General features: G+C 39.7%; 1 protein-coding gene across 7 annotated transcripts in view; it reads left to right on the forward strand.

Moving 5' to 3' along the window:
* Positions 1 to 18,834, forward strand: part of FHOD3 (formin homology 2 domain containing 3) — a 494,140-nt gene that overhangs the window by 360,680 nt on the left and 114,626 nt on the right. For 6 of the 7 annotated variants that reach the window (XM_082667774.1, XM_082667777.1, XM_082667779.1 and 3 more), the window contains one exon: positions 15,106 to 15,240. In XM_082667774.1, the coding sequence (XP_082523900.1) occupies positions 15,106 to 15,240 (135 nt within the window). The remainder of the gene's footprint in view (positions 1 to 15,105; positions 15,241 to 18,834) is intronic. The other variant, XM_082667775.1, reaches the window with a different exon arrangement.

Below are 18,834 nucleotides of genomic sequence, written 5' to 3' on the forward strand. Positions count from 1 at the left end.
ATCCCAAGCACTTGCTGGCTGTGTTCCATCTCTTGGTCTACACAGTACTTTTTCAAACATTGTGTCAGTAGAGTTGAGAGCTCCATTGTCCAATGGGCTCTAGTTAAATTTTTATTTTTAATTTATTTTTTTGAATTTTTGAATTTTATTTAATTTATTTTTTTATACAGCAGGTTCTTATTAGATTGGGATTGACATATATACACTAATATGTATAAAATGGATAACTAATTTATTTTTAATTTAAATTGCTCAAAGTAGATTTTAAAAAATATCAGAGACAATCCTGATTAGCATGTAAAGTGGGATAAAAGGCATTGCCTTTCTTTGTGATCACGGTTAATGGCATAGAGCCCACAATGGCCAACAGAAGGAAAAAGATACCAACAGGGACAGATTCCCTACGGTTCAAACCAAGAGGCTGTGTAGGTACTGTGCACCAAGTAAATTTCCTACTCGCCTGCTGCTAGTTCCTGATAGCAGTCTTGTTACAAGCAATGAGTTCCTGGAAGGCCCAATGTGGTCCTGATTAATCCATTGTGTTACATCCAGAGTGCACAAGAGGAGACGCACTGGTCCACTGACGGAGTGAGTTTACAGTAGGGTCTGGCTCCCTGATGGCAGCTTCATACAGTGACTGTGGGCATTAGGGGACCTGGGCTCTGCGGTAGCCCACGTGGGTTTTAGATCCGACTTCTTCTCACCGTTCCTACTACCGTAGATTTAGTCCGAGATCTGTGTCATGCCTGGACTATGTAGTGCAGTGATGTATGTCTCCCATCCTTTCTGAAATATGGATCTGACATTTCCTGCTTAGAAACCTTGCCTCCCACTGCCTATCTGTGAACCTAACCTGATTAACCTCATCGCTAGGATCTCTCGCGTTTGGGTCCTGCAGGCACCTTGCAGCTTCATCAGCCATCAGCGTCCCCATCCTCACTGTACTGCAACCGCACACAAGTGCTACCAGGCTCTCCTGAGGCCCCTTCCTTCATATTTGCTCTGTCCTCTGACCAGCCTCCTCCTCTCTTCATTCAGTCAATTCCTTCTCATCCTCCAGGATCCAAGTAGGTGACATCTGTCTGTAAAACTCCTCTGACTTCCTCAAGCAGAATGAATTGTGACATTCTTATGGGCTCATATACCTCAATTTAAGCTCTCAGCCCTTTGAATCATTATGTGTTTATCCTTCTGTTTCTAAAATAAGGGTCACAAACATACAGTGGTCTGAGGGTAGTGAACCTGGGTTCCACAAAGCCATGGGATAAAGATGGTTCACATTTCTGGACTGGCCATTTTTTTTTAAAGATTCAGGAATCCTTAAGACAAGCAGGACTGGAGAATCCACATACATGTAAATTGTAAAGATAAAAGTGTTTGCTTTTGCAGGGAAGCACTTTCTGCTCGTCCTATGTTCCTTTCTGTCAGCCTTTTGGCTGCTTCGCTATTGGGCGTCTCCTCTCTACATCTCTCCAGCATGAGATTCCCTATTCCTCACTGCCCTGCCCCCTACCTCTTTGTCAAATAACCAGGCGAACAAATGTAAAAGCAGTTTTAATCTCTTCTAATCCTGTTTCCTTCCTTTGGAAAGTGGGGTTAGAATAGATTTTATAATTTTTAATTTTACTTTTTTGGCCGCACTGTGCAGCTTGCAAGATCTTAGTTTCCCGATCAGGGATCAAACCTGGGCCCTTGGCAGTGAAAGCTCCAGGCCCTAACCACTGGACTGCCAGGAAATTCCCAGGAATAGATTTTTTTAAATTAGACAATTCTCTCACCCTTGTTTACTTAAAGGGTATCTATAGCAACCTTAAGAGGTATATACTGTAATTTTGTTTGGAAGTGAGAACATTGTGTGTGTGTAAGAGAGGTAGGTGAGCTCTGTAACAAGGAAGTGCAAATATCATTCATCAAAATAGTGCAGATAGAACAGCTACACGACAGACCTGGAGACACTTACAGTTGTTCTGCGCTATAAACTGAGCCCTAGCCCTGCGCCATCATCCCTGCTTGGGCACCTCTCCCAGTGGGACAGCCCCCGACGGCCAGGTTTCCAGTTGTCGTTGGCTACAGTGGTTTTGCACTGGCATTGTAAGATCACAGAGAGAAGATGGGTAGGAAGGATGGGGAAGATTTCTCCCTCAGAAAATGTTTCTGGGTCCCTGGTCCCATTTCCTTGCTCCTTCCCACAAAGCCAGGCCACGAGTGAGTAAGCTTTACTATTATAGTGGAAGAGACTGGGTTTCTGGGTTGATTTTGGAAAGTGTGTATGTAAACACACATATATAGATAGAAATATAGATAGATATCTAGATAGATATAGAAACACACACCCCTTCCTACCCTTTTTCACTCTCTAGTCTTTGTACAATGCTAGTGCAAAATCATGGTAGCCAGTGACAACTGGAAACCTGACTGTTAGGTGCTGTGAACGTGCGTGTGCGCATGCACACATGCACGCACACATTACATACTCATCCATTTCATTCAGTGAGTGTTTATCAGGTGCTCACAGTGTGCCATGAGTGCTGGCCTGGGAATCCAGCATTGCTTGAATCAGACCCTGTCCCTGACTTCATTGAGCTTACACTCTAGTGACAGAAACAGAAGGTAAGCAAAGCATCAGCAAACAGTATTGTGGAGAAAATGAACCGTCATAGAAGAACTGGAGAAAGAGAGGCCGTCAGTGTGGGGAGCCTAGCACCGGTCCTCCATCCTCATGATTGACACCTCCAGTAAGAGGTCTGGGAAACTGAGTCACCAATATAAGGCAAATTGCACTTTGTCCCTAGGTTTGCCTGGTGGGAGGGCGAGGGTGGGGAAGGGAGGTAAAGAGGGAGATAAGAAAATAGAGTGATTCCACATCTTTCTTCAAGTCATGATCCTGAAGATCTGGAAGAGTTGGGAGATTGTGTTTGGAAGACATTTGGTGTTCAGAGGAGAGGCGGGCATGCAGGGGAGGGGTAAGTTGACCTGGAGTGGAGAGGAAGGGGGACGACTGGAAAGATGGGCTTCAGTTCGAGCCAGCAAGGCCCAGAAACTGCAGGACATAGGAGGGGCTGGTGGCAATCAGTGCTTTTGGAAGCTGTCAGGAGAATGGGTTAATTATAAAGCCTAATCGAGGTGGACCTGTGACAGGAGAGGCCTGACCTCCTTCTGGCTGGAGGACTCACTTGGTCTTGGACAGTAGTGTGGGAAGTAAGAGGGAACTGGCAAGAACTGCTGTATGCTTGGGCTCAGGGCCTGCAGAAGGGGCAGGTGGACAGGCTGAAGCATGATGCCAGCCAGGCATGGAGGATGGCTTCATGCTTCATGCATGAGCCAGCACAGTCCATGAGATAGCCCATGGGACCAGTCTCTACTGCAGCTCTGGGAGCCCTGCTGTTTCCTCCTGTGGCCGGGAAGCTCAGACCTGCACCAAAATGGTGTGTGACAGGCTGGAGAAGGAGAGCAGAAGGAACCTTTAAATCCACATCCCCATCTTTGATGACAGCTGTCTCCAGGACTGTAGCAGTGACGATGAAGGAAAGTTGCCTGTTTCTTGAGGCTGCCTCTGGGGCTTGCTCATTTCATCCTGAAAGCTGGGATGTGACCCTGAAGGTGTGAAAAAGGTTCTGCCATTTTCTTGTTTCAAGGCAAGCAAAGTGCCTTTTATAACCGGGCACAACCCAGAGTTACCTCTTGTCCTGTGATCATCAGATTGGGTCACCCCAGTTTCATAGCCAGGTTGTAAAGACAGCCATTCTGCATCATTGAATTACCATTTTATTATTATTATTGACCTCTGAGTCTTCATATTAAATTACCTACTTGTGACTTAAGTGATACTTTCAAATATCAATTTGTGAACTTAGTTTGGGTTTTGTTAATATTTAACCAGAGATTATAATTTTTTAAAATAAGGAATGTTGAAGATTTGCTTCTTTCACAAATAAGATTTTACTTAACTCAAACTTACCAAAAGAGCATTTATTTTTAAACAGCTTTTGCAGTATACTTGACATACAAAAAACTGCACGTAAGTTTTTTTGTTTGTTTGTTTGTTTGTTTGTTTTGCGGTACGCGGGCCTCTCACAGCTGTGGCCTCTCCCGTTGCGGAGCACAGGCTCCGGACGCGCAGGCTCAGCGGCCATGGCTCACGGGCCCAGCCGCTCCGTGGCATGTGGGATCTTCCCGGACCGGGGCACGAACCCGCGTCGCGGGCATTGGCAGGCGGACTCTCAACCACTGCACCACCAGGGAAGCCCTGCACATAAGTTTTGACATATGTTTTGCCAGTGAAACTATTACCACAATTGAGATAATGCACAAGTTCATTACTCTTAAGCATTTTTTTCATGCCCTTTTGTGATTATGGCTGCCCCTCCCTATCCCCAAGCAACCATGGGTCTGCCTTCTGTCATTATCGATTGGTTTGCATTTATAAGAATTTCATGTGGGCTTCCCTGGTGGCGCAGTGGTTGGGAGTCCGCCTGCCGATGCGGGGGACGCGGGTTCGTGCCCCGGTCCAGGAAGATCCCACATGCCACGGAGCGGCTGGGCCCGTGAGCCATGGCCGCTGAGCCTGCGCGTCCGGAGCCTGTGCTCCACAACGGGAGAGGCCACAGCACTGAGAGGCCCGCGTACCGCAAAAAAAAAAAAAAAAAAAAAAAAAAAAAGAATTTCATGTAAATGTAATCGTGCAGTAAGTACTCTTAGAGAGGGGTTGACTTCTTTCAATTAGTGTAATCGTTTTGCGACTCCTCTCTTTTGTTGCATGTTTCAATAGTAAATGCCTTTCTATTACTGAGTAGTACTCAGTTGTATGAATATACTACAATTTATCTGTTTACCTGTTGATGGACATTTGGGTTGCTTCCAGTTTTGGCTATGAATAGTTGTGTACAAGTCTTTGTATGGAAATTTGATTTCATTTCTTTTGGATAACTACCTAGAAATGAAATGGCTCAGTCATATGGTAGGTGCATGTTTAGCTTTGTAAGTAATTGTTAAGCTACCTTCCAAAATGGTTGCATACCAGAATAACGTAGGCCTCATAAAATGAGATGAAATATCTTTCCTTCCTCTTCAACTTTCTAGAAGAGTTTGCATAGCATTAGTGTTATTTATTCCTTAAATATTTCTTAGAATTCACCAGGGAAGCTCTCTGGGAGTAGAGTTTTCTTCATAGGAAAGTATTAAACTACAAATTCAATATCTTTAATAGATGTTTATCTGATATCAATCCACATCAGGTCATGTATTTCTTCTTGAGTGACTGTTAGGAGTTTTTGTCTTTCAAGGAATTTTTCCATTTCATCTAAGTTGTCAAATTTATTGGCATAAAATTGTTCAAAATATTCCCTTATTATTCTTTTAATATCTCTTTCAATGCTAAAGTTCACAATTTTTGTCTTCTCTCTATTTTCCTGATCAGTCTGGCTAGAGGTTTATCAATTTTATTGATTTTAAAGAATCAGTTTTTGGTTTCACTTAATTGTCTAATATTTTTGTTTTATGTTTCATTGATTTCTACTCTCTATATATCCTTTTTTTCTACTTACTTTGGGTTAAATTTGCTCTTATTTTTCTAAGTTGGAAGATGATGCCATTGATTTGAGACTTATTGCCTTTTCTAATATAGGCATTTAGTGTTGTAAATTTTCCTCTATGTATTGCTTTAGCTGCATCCCACATATTTTTAACATGTTGTGTTCTTATTTTCACTTAGTTCAAAATGCTTTTTAAGATTCCACATATGAATGAAATTATGTGATATTTGTCTTCCTCTGTCTGACTTATTTCACAAGGTCCTTCTGTGTTATCACCAATGTCAAGATTTTATTCTTTTTTATGCCCGAATAATATTCCATTGTGTATATATACCACATCTTCTTTTTTTTTTTTTTTTTTTTTTTCCCACATCTTCTTTATCCATTCATCCACCAGTGGACATTTAGGTTTCCACATCTTGACTATTGTAAATAATGATGCAATGAATATAGGGATTCATATATCTTTTCAAATTAGTGTTTTTGTTTCCTTTGGACACATACCCAGCAGTGGAATTTTTGGGTCATATGGTAGTTCTGTTTTTAATTTTTTGAGGAACCTCCATACTGTTTTCCATAATGGCTGCACCAATTTATATTCCTACCAACAGTGAACAAGGGTTCCCTTTTCTCCACATCCTTGCCAACACTTGTTATTTCTTGTCCTTTTGATAATAGCCATTCTGACAGGTGTGAGCTGATATCCCACTGATAATTAGTGACATTGAACATCTTTTCATGTGCCTCTTGGCCATCTTTATGCCTTCTTTGGAAAAATGTCTATTCAGATCATCTGAACTGGACTCTTTTTTATACCTTTCATGTCTTAACATGTTCATAGTTTCTTTAACTTCTTGAATCTATGGACTATAGTCATAATAACTTTTAATGTTCTGGTCACCTAGTTCTATCATCTGTGTCGTTTCTGGATTGTTTTCAATTGATAGATTTGATTTTATTTCTTCTTTATGGGTTGTATTTTCTTCCTTGTTTGCCTGCCTGGTCATTTCTTAATGGATGCCACACCTTGTAAATTATCTTTTTTTTTGGATTCCTATAAATATTCTTGAGCTTTGTTCTACGATGTGATTCATTCAGAAAGTTTGATCCTTGGACTTCCCTGGTGGTCCAGTGGTTAAGAATCCATGCTTCCAATGCAGGGGGTGAGGGTTCGATCCCTGGTTGGGGAACTAGGATCCCACATGCCATACAATGTGGCCAAAATAAAATAAAATAAAATAAAATAAAAGTTTGATCCTTGCAGGCCTCATGTTTTTAGCTTTAGGCAGGACCAGAGCTATGTTTATAAAGTCCAATAGTTTACTTCTTACAACTTTAACTGATGCCCCCTGACCCTTTGGCTTCTGCTTCTCCCAGCTACATAATCTCTCCCCGCTTTCCAGTTTAAAGTCCTGGATGCACGACTATGATTAGCTCGTCCTTCTACACCAGAAGCCTCACACACCGCTAGACAGCTTGCCTCTGGATGAGCTACCTTTGGGGCAGGAACCCACTCTGTATTCACTTAGCTGTTGCCAGGGGCACAGGGTCCTATGCAAAAATCATTATCTCAGCAGGTCTTCATCATGTATCTTCCCTTAGAGAATGGGCTGGGGATGTAGACACATGCAGACTAACATATACAGATTACTCTGACTTAATACATCCTCATTATTCAGTATCTAATTGATTCATTGGGTGACTAGTCATGCAGCTCTTCTAAGTGCCAGGATGCAGAGATGAATGAGAAAATAGGATCTGACCCAGAAACTTAGACTGCAAGAGGAAATATAATAACATATATGGAAACGATGAAGGCCAAATTTAGGGTAGTGGTCATTTTTAGGAAAGAAATGAAAAAAAGTAAATATTTAAGCTGAGACATGTACTGTGGCAAGTACTACAGGGATGGTACTTTACTAAGTACCCGTGGTGTGGGGACAGAAGGAATATAGGTCAATATGGGGGCTCTGGCCTGATAGGCCTGTTTAAAAGCTCAGCTCTGCTACATCCTAAATTTAACTTTGCTGTGCCTCAATTTCCTCATCTATAAAGGAGATAATAATAGAACTTAGTACAAGAAGTGGTAGGGATTAAAAGAGCCATTTTGTGTAAAATAATTGGCACAGTGTATTGTCTCCATAAATGTTAACTATTATTATCAACCATATTTCAGTGCAATCGAGTTCCTGTTCCAGACGTCCCAGCAAAGGAGGCTTGAACCAGATGGGATTTCTGGGGCAGTTCCTGGAGACTTTTACGGCCAAGATTAAATACTGCAGTTCATCTCACTCAGAGTATATCATCCACTCCCTTGCAAAATCTCTCTGGCCTCTGGCCACCCGCATTCTTATGTGGCTTCATTTGGTTGCAGCTGCCTTGGGTGTAACTTAGATGACTTCAACTTTCCAGGTGCATTCCGGGTGGCACGCAGTCCTGATGATGGACCCAGCTTGTAGCCATGATGGGAAGGTTCAGATCAAACCCACATCCCACTCTGGCCCCTGAGGCTGGGAACCTCAGGCTGGAACTCCCCTGCATCTGTAGAGTTTAGACTCCCAACATAAAGTGATGTGTGTTCAGTGTCTACTGTGGCCCAGATGCTGTCCTAAGCAAACTCATGGGCACACTCTCATGTAAACCAGTAGTACTTCATGAGTTGGGAGTATTGTTATCGCCATTTTACACGCAGGTAAAGTGAGGCTCAGAGAGGTAAAAATGACTGGCCATACTCAGGTTTTCTCAATCCAAAGCCTTGTGCTTATTCCTTTACACCCTAGCTTGTCCCCAGCCTGGCCAAGATTAAACAATGCAGCAACTTCCAATCACTACAGGCATTTTCCTGAAAGATTGAATATGAAAGATAAAAATCTGCTAAAGATGCCTTTATAAAGAGAAAAATTCACCATACTACCTTGAATTTTGGTGTTTGGGTATTTTAATTTTTTCTAGCAATGATTTGGGATATTCCCTTTGTATGGTTTGAATGCATTCCAGCATTGGTATTATAGGTAAGCTTATTTCCAGAAATAGGATTTATAAGGCCAGGGTTTATACTCTTACATGTTTGGCTTATCTAGGTAGAGGGAGATCGAGGGGAATTTAAGTTATTAATATTATATGTATAACTCTTTGTTCCCAGTATGACCAAAGTAGATTATATGTTCGTGAGGCCCTTTAATTGCCCTTTCCTGCTATAGGAATCTGTGTTAGGGCACCCAAAAGAATGGATCTTGAATTGTAGAAGGCATTTGCTGCATTTTAGGAAAAGAGGAACCAGTCTTCATTGCTTTGCATTAGCAGCTCACATCTCAGTTCTGAAAGGAAAGAGCCTCCACGTGTTGTCAACACTGCCTGCCTGTGTGTTCACTGATATACACTGGCCTCAGAGCCAACACGAGGTCTGCCTTTGCAGCGTCTCAATGGACAGGGGATCATCTGCATTCCCTTTCCTTAGAGGCACCCAGGAAGGAATGACAGCATCCACTAGATAAGATTGAACACTTTTTACCTTCTCAAGTTATAATACTATTCTGATTTTAAACAAGCTGCAATATTCTCATTTGAAACAAGGAAATGATGTTAATGAACGATATAGAGAAGCTTCACTGTGACCTCATTAGCATAGCCACTAATGACCCATTATTAAGTTACCATGCATGAAGTTTTCTTGAAACAAGCTGATATAGTTAGAAGAACAAATTTAAAGTCAGAAGCATAAGGGGAAATGGCAAGGTCCTTATTTGGCTCCTCACCCAAGAGCTTCTCTCTCCTCACTCTGAAAAGAGAACTCAAGAGATGAAGCTGCTGATCCTTACGAAGACCACCACACAGGGCAGGCTGGGAGCCGAGCTAGAATCAGATTCGCCTAAAATAATTGTCCTATGTAGGGTACCTTATTTTTTGTTTTGTTTTTAAATTTTGTAATTGGACATAACTTTTAATGTTCAGCTAGCTTGGGGCTTCAAAGATACTTTATATTAACTGTGAGCTATTTGTCTACCCAAGGACTTTTGATTATTAAAGAGAAGTGGAATGAATTTTAAAAATGTATTCCAGGCTTACAGAAAATTGTAGATAATTACAGAAATTATAGAGCAATAAAGAACATTATATATAAAATTGAAGACTTCATCTCTTTTCTTCTTCTCTGGAGATGACCACTACCCTGAATTTGGTGTTTACCATTTCCATATATGTTTTTATATTTTTCTAAATATCATGTATCCCTAAATAGTGTGTGGTTTTGCTCTGCATGTATTTAAACTTCATAAAAATGATAGCATGCTGTTCATGTTCTTCAAACTACTTGTCACTATCAATATATTGTGCTTTTGAGAATCATCCAAGTTAGTCCGTATCACTGTATTTCATTCATTTGCTCAAGTATAGAGTATTCCATTTGTAGATATTTATGCTGTTTCTAATTATTAGCTATTAACAGTACAAAACGGTGTAATATTTTGTATTCTTGTACATGTCTGTCATCCTTATACATGCAAAGGTTACTCTAGTATAAACCTGGAAGTGGAATTGCTGGGTTGCAGGATATGCACATCTTCAAATGTATTAAGTTTCTCCAAAATGATTTTATCAACTTAGACTCCCAGAAGCAATATATAGGAGTTCTTGTTGTCTCGTTCTGTGCTTAGTGTCATCAGGCACTAATTTTTGTCGACCTTCACCCTGAGAGGTGTGAAACAATATCTCACTATGGGTTTAGCTTACATTTCCTTTCCCTGATTTCTGGTGAAGATGAGTAGCATTCATATATTTATTGGCGATTTAATTTTCTTCTTCAGTGAAGTGCCCATTTTCTTTTGCTCATTTTTCCATTGCCCATTTTTCCCCTGGGTAGTTTGTCTTTTTCATACTGATTTAGAGGGGTTCTCTTTGTATTGAGTTTACTAATACTTTGTGGTTTGTATGTGTTATAGTTAGCTTCTCCCAGGCTGTGGCTTTTCTTTATCCTTAGTCTTTCAATGTATACAAATTTTAAATTTTAACATATGCATATGTATTAAATTTTCCCTTTTTGATTTCCCTTTTGGGTTTCTTGTCTAAAAAAATTCTTATCCTAATATCTAGAAGTTGTAAAGTTTTGCTTATTACGTTTTCACTTAAACTTCCTAGAATTTATTTTTGTGTCTGGTATGAGGAAGGGCTAACTGTATTTTGTCTTATGTAGCTAATAGTTGTCTCAGCACCATTTGTTAAATAGTTCATTTCCTTCCTGCTGATAAGTAATGACACATCTATCATGAATCAAGATTCCGTATGTGTATGAGCCTGTGTCATTCCATGTTTCTGTTCTTGCACCAAGACCACATTCACATTTAATCATTGTGGTTTTAGAATGGGCTTGATATACAGTGGGGCCAGTGATCCACTTTGTTCTTATTCAAAATTGTCTTGGTTATTCCTGGATCTCAGTTCCTCCATAAAAATTTTGGAGCCACCTTGTAACGTTCCATGGAAAATCCTTTTGGAATGTTGAATAAAATTGATTTGGAATTGTATTAGAATTGTATAAGTTGAAAAAGAATTGGCATTGGCATCTCGACTGTATTGAATCTTTCTATATGTGAATGTGATATAATTATCATTCATTTGGGTCTTTTAATAAAGTTTTATAAATGTCTTTCATATAATTAAGTAATTCATAGTTACCTTGTGGTTAACTTGGTAAATTGTTGCTGATATATGAAAATACAATTGCTATTTGTACGTTTTATATTGAGAACCTTGCTAGACTCTTATAAATTCTAATAACTTGTAGGGTTTTTTTTTTGATTCTCTAAAAAGCTGATATTATCTGCAAATAATGACGTATTTCTTTCCCTTCCTTATGCTTTTATTTGTTTTACTTAGTGTACTGGCTAAGAATAACTTCAAATACAGGCAATTCTGGGGGTATCCTTGTATCACTTCTAATGTTAAACTGCTCTTAATGTTTCAGCATTAAGAATGACGCTTACCATAGTTAAAATTTTTTTTTTTTTTACTGAATACCCATTGTCAGGTTTAGAAAGCTCTCTTCTATTCCTAAGAGTAATGAATTTATTACATTCTTGCTTTTCAAATTGTTGAGTTGCTCACTCATTACGCTTTAGAAGCATCCTAAAAGTTTTGATATATAGTCTTTTCATTATGATACTCTTTGAATGTTTTCTAATTTTCTTCTTTGACCTGAGTTAACTAGAAAGGTTTTAAATTTTTCCAATTATATGGATTTTTCAGATGTATCTTCTTATTATTTATTTTTAACTCAACTGCATTGTGATTAGGAAGGTAGCCCACATGAAAACCAATTCTTGGTATTCATTCACGCTTGAACTTTGTCACAGGATTGACCATCAGTTTTTGAATAGTTCCTGTGTATTTGAGAAGATTGCATTTTCTTTAATTTGGGGCACCAGGTTATATATGGTCATCTGCTAGGTTAAACCTATTAATCAAGTTAAACAAGTCTGTTACATTCATAACAATTTCTCTCAATCACTGTGTGAGTGGCATAAGAAACCCCTCCACTCTGATCGTGGATTAGATTTGGCTGTATATAACAGAAAAATAAATAGGTAACAGTATCTTAAATAAGATAGAAATTACACAAGCTAGTCTGGACTTTGTTTATATGAAAGATAAATAAAATTCTATCTATGCCTACAGGTCCAAGGTGCTATAGTAGCTGCCTAGTGAGCCCAGAATATAGGTGTTAATGAACTTAGGTCTGGCTGCTCTCTGCTCAAAAGTCAATACTCAAGATTCAAGTGCTTTAGCAAAGGAAACCATAAACAAGATGAAAAGACAACCCTCAGAATGGGAGAAAATATTTGCAAATGAAGCAACTGACAAGGGATTAATTTCCAAAATATACAAACAGCTCATGCAGCTCAATATCAAAAAACAAACAACCCAATCAAAAAAATGGGTGGAAGACCTAAATAGACATTTCTCCAAAGAAGAGATACAGATGGCCAACAAACACATGAAAAGATGCTCAACATCACTAATCATTAGAGAAATGCAGATCACAACTACAATGAGGTATCACCTCACACCAGTCAGAATGGCCATCATCAAAAAATCTAGAAACAATAAATGCTGGAGAGGGTGTGGAGAAAAGGGAACCCTCTTCCACTGTTGGTGGGAATGTAAATTGATACAGCCACTATGGAGAACAGTATGGAGGTTCCTTAAAAACCTAAAAATAGAACTACCATGTGACCCAACAATCCCACTCCTGGGCATATACCTGGAGAAAACCATAATTCAAAAAGATACATGTACCCCAGTGTTCATTGCAGCACTATTTACAATAGCCAGGACATGGAAACAACCTAAATGTCCATCAATAGAAGAGTGGATAAAGAAGATGTGGTACATATATACAATGCAATAGTACTCAGCCATAAAAAGGAACGAAATTGTGCAATTTGCAGAAATGTGGATGGACCTAGAGCCTGACATATAGAGTGAAGTAAGTCAGAAAGAGAAAAATAAATATCGTACAATACCGCTTATATGTAGAATCTAGAAAAATGATACAGATGAACTTACTTGCAAAGCAGAAACAGAGACACAAATGTAGAGAACAGATGTCCCCCCCGGGTGGGGGGAGGGGGAAGGGGGAAGGGGGATGAATTGGGAGATTGGGATTGATATATGTACATTACTATGTATAAAATAGGTAATTAATGAGAACCTGCTGTGTAGCACAGGGAACTCTACTCATTGCTCTGTGGTGACCTAACTGAGAAGGAAATCCAAAAAAGAGGAGATATATGTATACGTATAGCTGATTCACTTTGCTGTACAGCGAAACTAACACAGCATTGTAAAGCAGCTATACTCCAATAAAACTTAATTTTAAAAAGTAAAATTAAATTAAAATTGAAAAGATTCAAGTGCTGGTAGAAACAGAAAGTTTGCTTTAATCAGAAAACCGGCATCCTGGGGAGAAGGTGGACTCATGTCTCAAAACCAACTCTGAAGCTTTTGCTCAGCCATGAACATTTTTAAAGGGAAAAAGGGGGAGTAATCTCAATCATTGAGATAGGGGGTCAGCTTCATTGCCATCTCCCATTGCATGCAGGCTTGTCAACTCCTTGTAATCTTTCTTTAGATGCTATCTTGTTTTAACAGTTTGTTCATAGGATTACTGACAGGGAAGCTGGGGAAAAGATTTAGTCATCTGTTACTTACTTATTCTTCATTTTTACTTCTTTGATCTAAGGAAAGAACCAACAGGTTAAGCAAGGTATTGTGTGATCAAAAGGTTTAAAACGTATGCTTGGGCCGGAGATGAGTAGGGCATGGGGGCTCCTGGTTTAAGGTTAGTTACAATATAGCTTTGCTAAAGTGACAAGACAAAAGGAGCTCTCTCCTGCAGAGAGCTCTTTCCTGCCAAAAGCTGCTTACATAGGATTTGGTTACTCCCTCCCTGTAGCTACTGGGGATAGTGGTTTCTTCCCTCTACTTCTCCTCCCACTTCTGATTGATATCCAGAGGTGACTTACCTTTTCTAGGGAGAGCAGCTGTGTGACTTACGGCAGAATGTATGTGATGCAAGAGTCACATCTTTCTCCTGGGAGGACCTTGTGTTCCCCACCAGACAGGTATATTTTCATCAAATTCAAGTAGGCTATTACCCAAGCTATATATTAGAAATATTTGTGTCTTAGTTTAGAAGTTTTTTTTTCCCCCTCAATAAATGAAGGGCCAATTGTCTGTAACAGATTATGTTTATTATTCCCCAGGGGTCCAACAGACTCTTCTTACCAGCTAACCCTCTTCTTTATTTTCCATGTAGTTATCTAATTTTGCCTTCTACCCATTCTCCTGACTTAACATTTCCTGTGATTCTTCACTGAGGCAGTCACACAGCTGACCTTCCCCGACACAGCATCTTCAGTGAACGGTCCAGATTGTTTGTGTGGTATTACCAGAGTCAAGTGCCGTCCCCTGAATAAGCTGCATGTTCATGGATGCTTCTTGACATGGAATGAAACTTCCTTAATTGCATTGAGATTTCAGACCATTGCTGTCTTTTTCTCCTTATCTGTCATCCCAACATCTTGTTTTAAGATGACATAGCTATTTTTGGAGGTATATTGAGAAACTGGTGTATAGCAAAATATTTTTAGTACATGTAAAATAGAAAAGTTTTAGATTGAATGTTGATTCCAGCTCATCAAAGTCTTATCATAGACCAGTTTTAAAATGTGTGTGTGTGTGTGTAGAGAATAATGTATATATATTTTAAGTATATTCCTAGAATACTTATTGATAATAATAGCACTGATTATTGATGACTGCTTGTATGCCAAGCATGTTGCTTAGTATTTTATATGCATTATCACATTTCTGTCCTCTGAGCACATGAAGCAGGTTATTTACCTCCATTTACAGATGAAGATCTTGAAACAGAAGACCTGAGACACTCAGTAATTTTCCCCATGTATTACCTAGGTACTAGCAGACCCTCAGTTCTAACCAAGGACTCACTGATTCCTGCATTAGTACTTTTAATCACTGGACAAGCCAATCAAACATTAACTCATTGTATCTTTAGGTCATCACTGAGTGGTCTTCTCACGTCATCCTTTAGGCAGCACCAAGAGTCCTTGGCGGCAGAGAGAGAGAGGCGGCGACAGGAGAGAGAAGAAAGGTTGCAGAGAATAGAACGGGAGGAAAGAAACAAATTCAGGTAAGACAGATTTTAAGATTTTTTAAAGAATGAGCTGAAAATTAAATCACATGCCTTCACCATTGCATATGGTTAATACTTATTTTATTGGACGCCTAAAAGAAGATGCTTTTCCCACTTTCTGGTTTGTTTCTTACTCCCTGTAGCAATATTTCATATTTTTTAAGCAATAATTTTTCCTTCTATGGGGGAGAAAGAGGCATTGTGCTGATTACTCCCAGCCCATTGTCCCCCTGATCGCTTTGGTCTCTGTCCAGCTCCAAGGATGTGTTCTTTGGTGTGGCCCACTCCAGCTTCCATGTCTTGGCCTGTCTGCCCCGCTGAGTCCAGCGTCACTCCTTTTCTCCTTCAGCCAGATCAGCTGTCCCCGTTGCCCCCATCTTCCCGGTCAACCTTCTAACACTCCCTTTGCCTGGGTTCAAGCTGGGCAGTGCTTTATAAAACGCCAGACACTTTCCTTACACATTTCATACCTTCTACTATTCTTTTGTCCCCTTTATCTTTCCCCTACTTCCCTCTTGCCTTCCCCATCTCCTTCCTTCCCCCTCCTTCATCTTCCCATTCACCTCTCCCATAGCTTCCACACTCTTTCTTTTTTTTATTTCTCTCCCATCTCCACTTCCTTTTTCCTCAGTTCACTTTTTTGGGAAAAGTATTCCGATCGATTACTCCCAGTGAAATCTACAAAGAATGTAAAGCATTGTCAATGAGGATTTACAAGTTCAATAATGTTTTTTTTTCCAGCAGCCAGGAAGAGTACGTATAATTGTAGAAATGACCAAAACATGAGCAGAGTTGTGAGCTTGCCTTGACCGTAACTCACTACTATATGAAAAGAAGTATCCCAAGTCTGTGGGTGAAACATTAATCCCGACTTTTGTAAGATGGGGCTAATGGGCTGCGTGAAGTAAACCAACATCCTTCTCATACCATAATTGTGTGGTATATACCTTGAGCTGTCAGATTTCTACCAAATGATATATGGAAAGACCAGACCTGTATGCACCATTTCTCATGAGGTAGCTCTGGAAGTTGTCACTTTTGGAAAGACCGATTTGTAAAACCACTGGAACGGGTTAAATGCTTCCTGATTCAGTGCCTTCTGAGAGATTCACATATTTCACCACCAAATAGCAGCAGAGAATCTGACTGAAACACATGGAAAATTCAGAGATTAGCTGACACATCTAAAGATTTTGATTGAAAACCTCTTAAAACAGGGTACCAGTGCTGGGAAAGATGGAATCAGCACACTCCCTCCTGTCTCTTCTACCACATCATTCAGTGCAACCATAAATCATGGACAGATTTAAAGCATGGAGCTCTGAGAACTCTGAACTGTGAAAGGGAGCAGGTGAATTGGGGATGGAGACTAGCATTCAAAGCTCCACCAAACCAGTGAGAGTTTACCATTTTTTCCCTCCAATATCACATGGCATGTACTCAACAGCACTCCAAAACTCAGAATCACATACCAAGTGTGAACTGAAAGAGCTGTAAAAGAAGCCCTCTTTTTCTGGACTGGGGAGCTGCAAAAGGAATTCCTGAGGGTCAGAGAGTTGAGAAGTCTCCTGTTTTTTCTTATTTTTTTCTTCTCTCCTACCCCAGCCTCCAAGCTATATTGTTACAGAAGCACAGTGATGGCAGCAGTGTCCAGGCAGGCGCCTAAAACTCTGAGGGAGGGAACCCTTCCTGTGATCAGAAGAGCGTGACTGCAAGAGCACTTTTTTTCCTCTGTGTCATCCTGCTTCATTGCCCTATATGCAGATAGAATTACTGAAAGTCTGCAGCAGAGCAGGGGAAATAAAGCCCAAGCTTTCTGGCTAGAGGACCAGGAAGGGAGACCCAGGGAATCCAGAAAATGTTGGGAAAGCCACAAAGAGGAGAGACATCAAGAGACCAATCCTGAGATCCTCTCTAGTTTTGTGCACATGTGGCTCAGGACCTAAACAGCATACCACAGGCTTTAAGAACTAAGTACTGAGTGGAACACACTCAGGTCCCAGACTGGCCACTGGGTGGTGCATATAAGGGCCTGATGTGAATAGCACTAAAAATATTTGAACACTGAGCTAACATTGGAACCGATATCAGAAGGCAGTCAGAACTTGCCGGCTGAGCTTGACTTAGTTGATTGCCTGCTAAAAGAAAACAATCAAGATTCTTCATAGAATTTAAATAATGTCCAGAGTCTCATTACAAAATACCTAAAATGTACAGAATGCAATCCAAAACAACTTGTCACAGAAAAACAGGAAAACTCTTAAAGGAAAAGAGAATCAAAATATGCTAACCACAAATGGACATAGATGTTGTCATTATCAGACAAAGACTTTAAAGCAGTTATTATAAACATGTTCTAAGATATAAAGACAAATACTCTGGAAACAAATGAAAAGTCTCTGCAGAGAAATAGAAGATATAAAGAAGAACCAAATGGAAATACTTGTAGAACTGAAAAATACAATAACCAAAATAAAAAATTCATTGAATGGTTTCAACAGCAGAATAGAAATGAGAGAAGAAAGAGTCAGTGAATTTGATGTTAAAACAACAGAAATTCTCCAATCTGAAAGACAAAACAAAATATTGAAAAAAATGAACAGTGCCTCATGGACCTGTGAAACAATACATCTAGTATTTATATCTTTGAAGTCCCAGAAGAATAGGACAAGAGTGCCTTGTAATATATATTCAGCACACATGTTGGCAGAGTGAGAATTAGACCCGGGCAACCTGTCTTCAGAGATCACGTTCATAGCTATTCACTATTTCCTCTTGGTCATAAAAGGATCTCACTCATCATTTAAGAGCATAGAGAGACCCTGGCAAAATAATCCTTGTCCAGAAAGGAATGCTGATCATCAGTAAAGACTGCAGAGAACTATTAATTATGATGACTTCAGTTCCATTCTGAAAATCTGAGGATGTGAATGAAAAGAAATTCAAAGAAGGAAATAGGAAAAGCTTTATAGAGTAGTCCCTGGGATTACCCAAATGGCTGATCCTTTATCAGCCACTTCATTGATTTAAGTTAGTCATGATCCGTGTGCTTTTTTCTTTGCAAAGCATTCTTATCTGTTGTTATTTTTGTCGAATATGATCTTAAGTTTCCTGGGTTATGGGAAATATTATTTCTAGTGTGGTAAGTGATGAGAATGGATGTTTATAAATGATAACAAATTTGTGTCTTTGTTGCTTTTTCTCCCTCTCCTAACCTGCTTTAGTTGCTCTGACTTAGTACCCCTTTATATCCAGTTATCAGTGCACAGAGGGGTGGAGTACTTAAGCTACCTTGTGAGGTAGAAAACTGTGATGTCAGAATTCTCCAGGAAAACAAATGGTTAACTGAGAAGTGACTGACCACACAGTCTTAAACTTAGATTCAAGTTGGAACCTCTCCAGTAGGAACAGAAAAACAAAAATTAAAATTAGACAAATTTGGACATCTTGTGGATAAAGACAAGAGAGAATGCACAAAGCAAGAGCTTCCAGTGATCCCTGATTAGAAACCGAGAATGTGAGGGATGTGGAGAAAGAATCCTGGGCCCTGGAAGGAACATGCAAACTGTAGAGTGCAACACAAAATGGCCA

The sequence above is a fragment of the Grampus griseus genome, assembly GCF_964374135.1.
Source record: "Grampus griseus genome assembly, chromosome: 12".
NCBI lineage: Eukaryota > Metazoa > Chordata > Mammalia > Artiodactyla > Delphinidae > Grampus > Grampus griseus.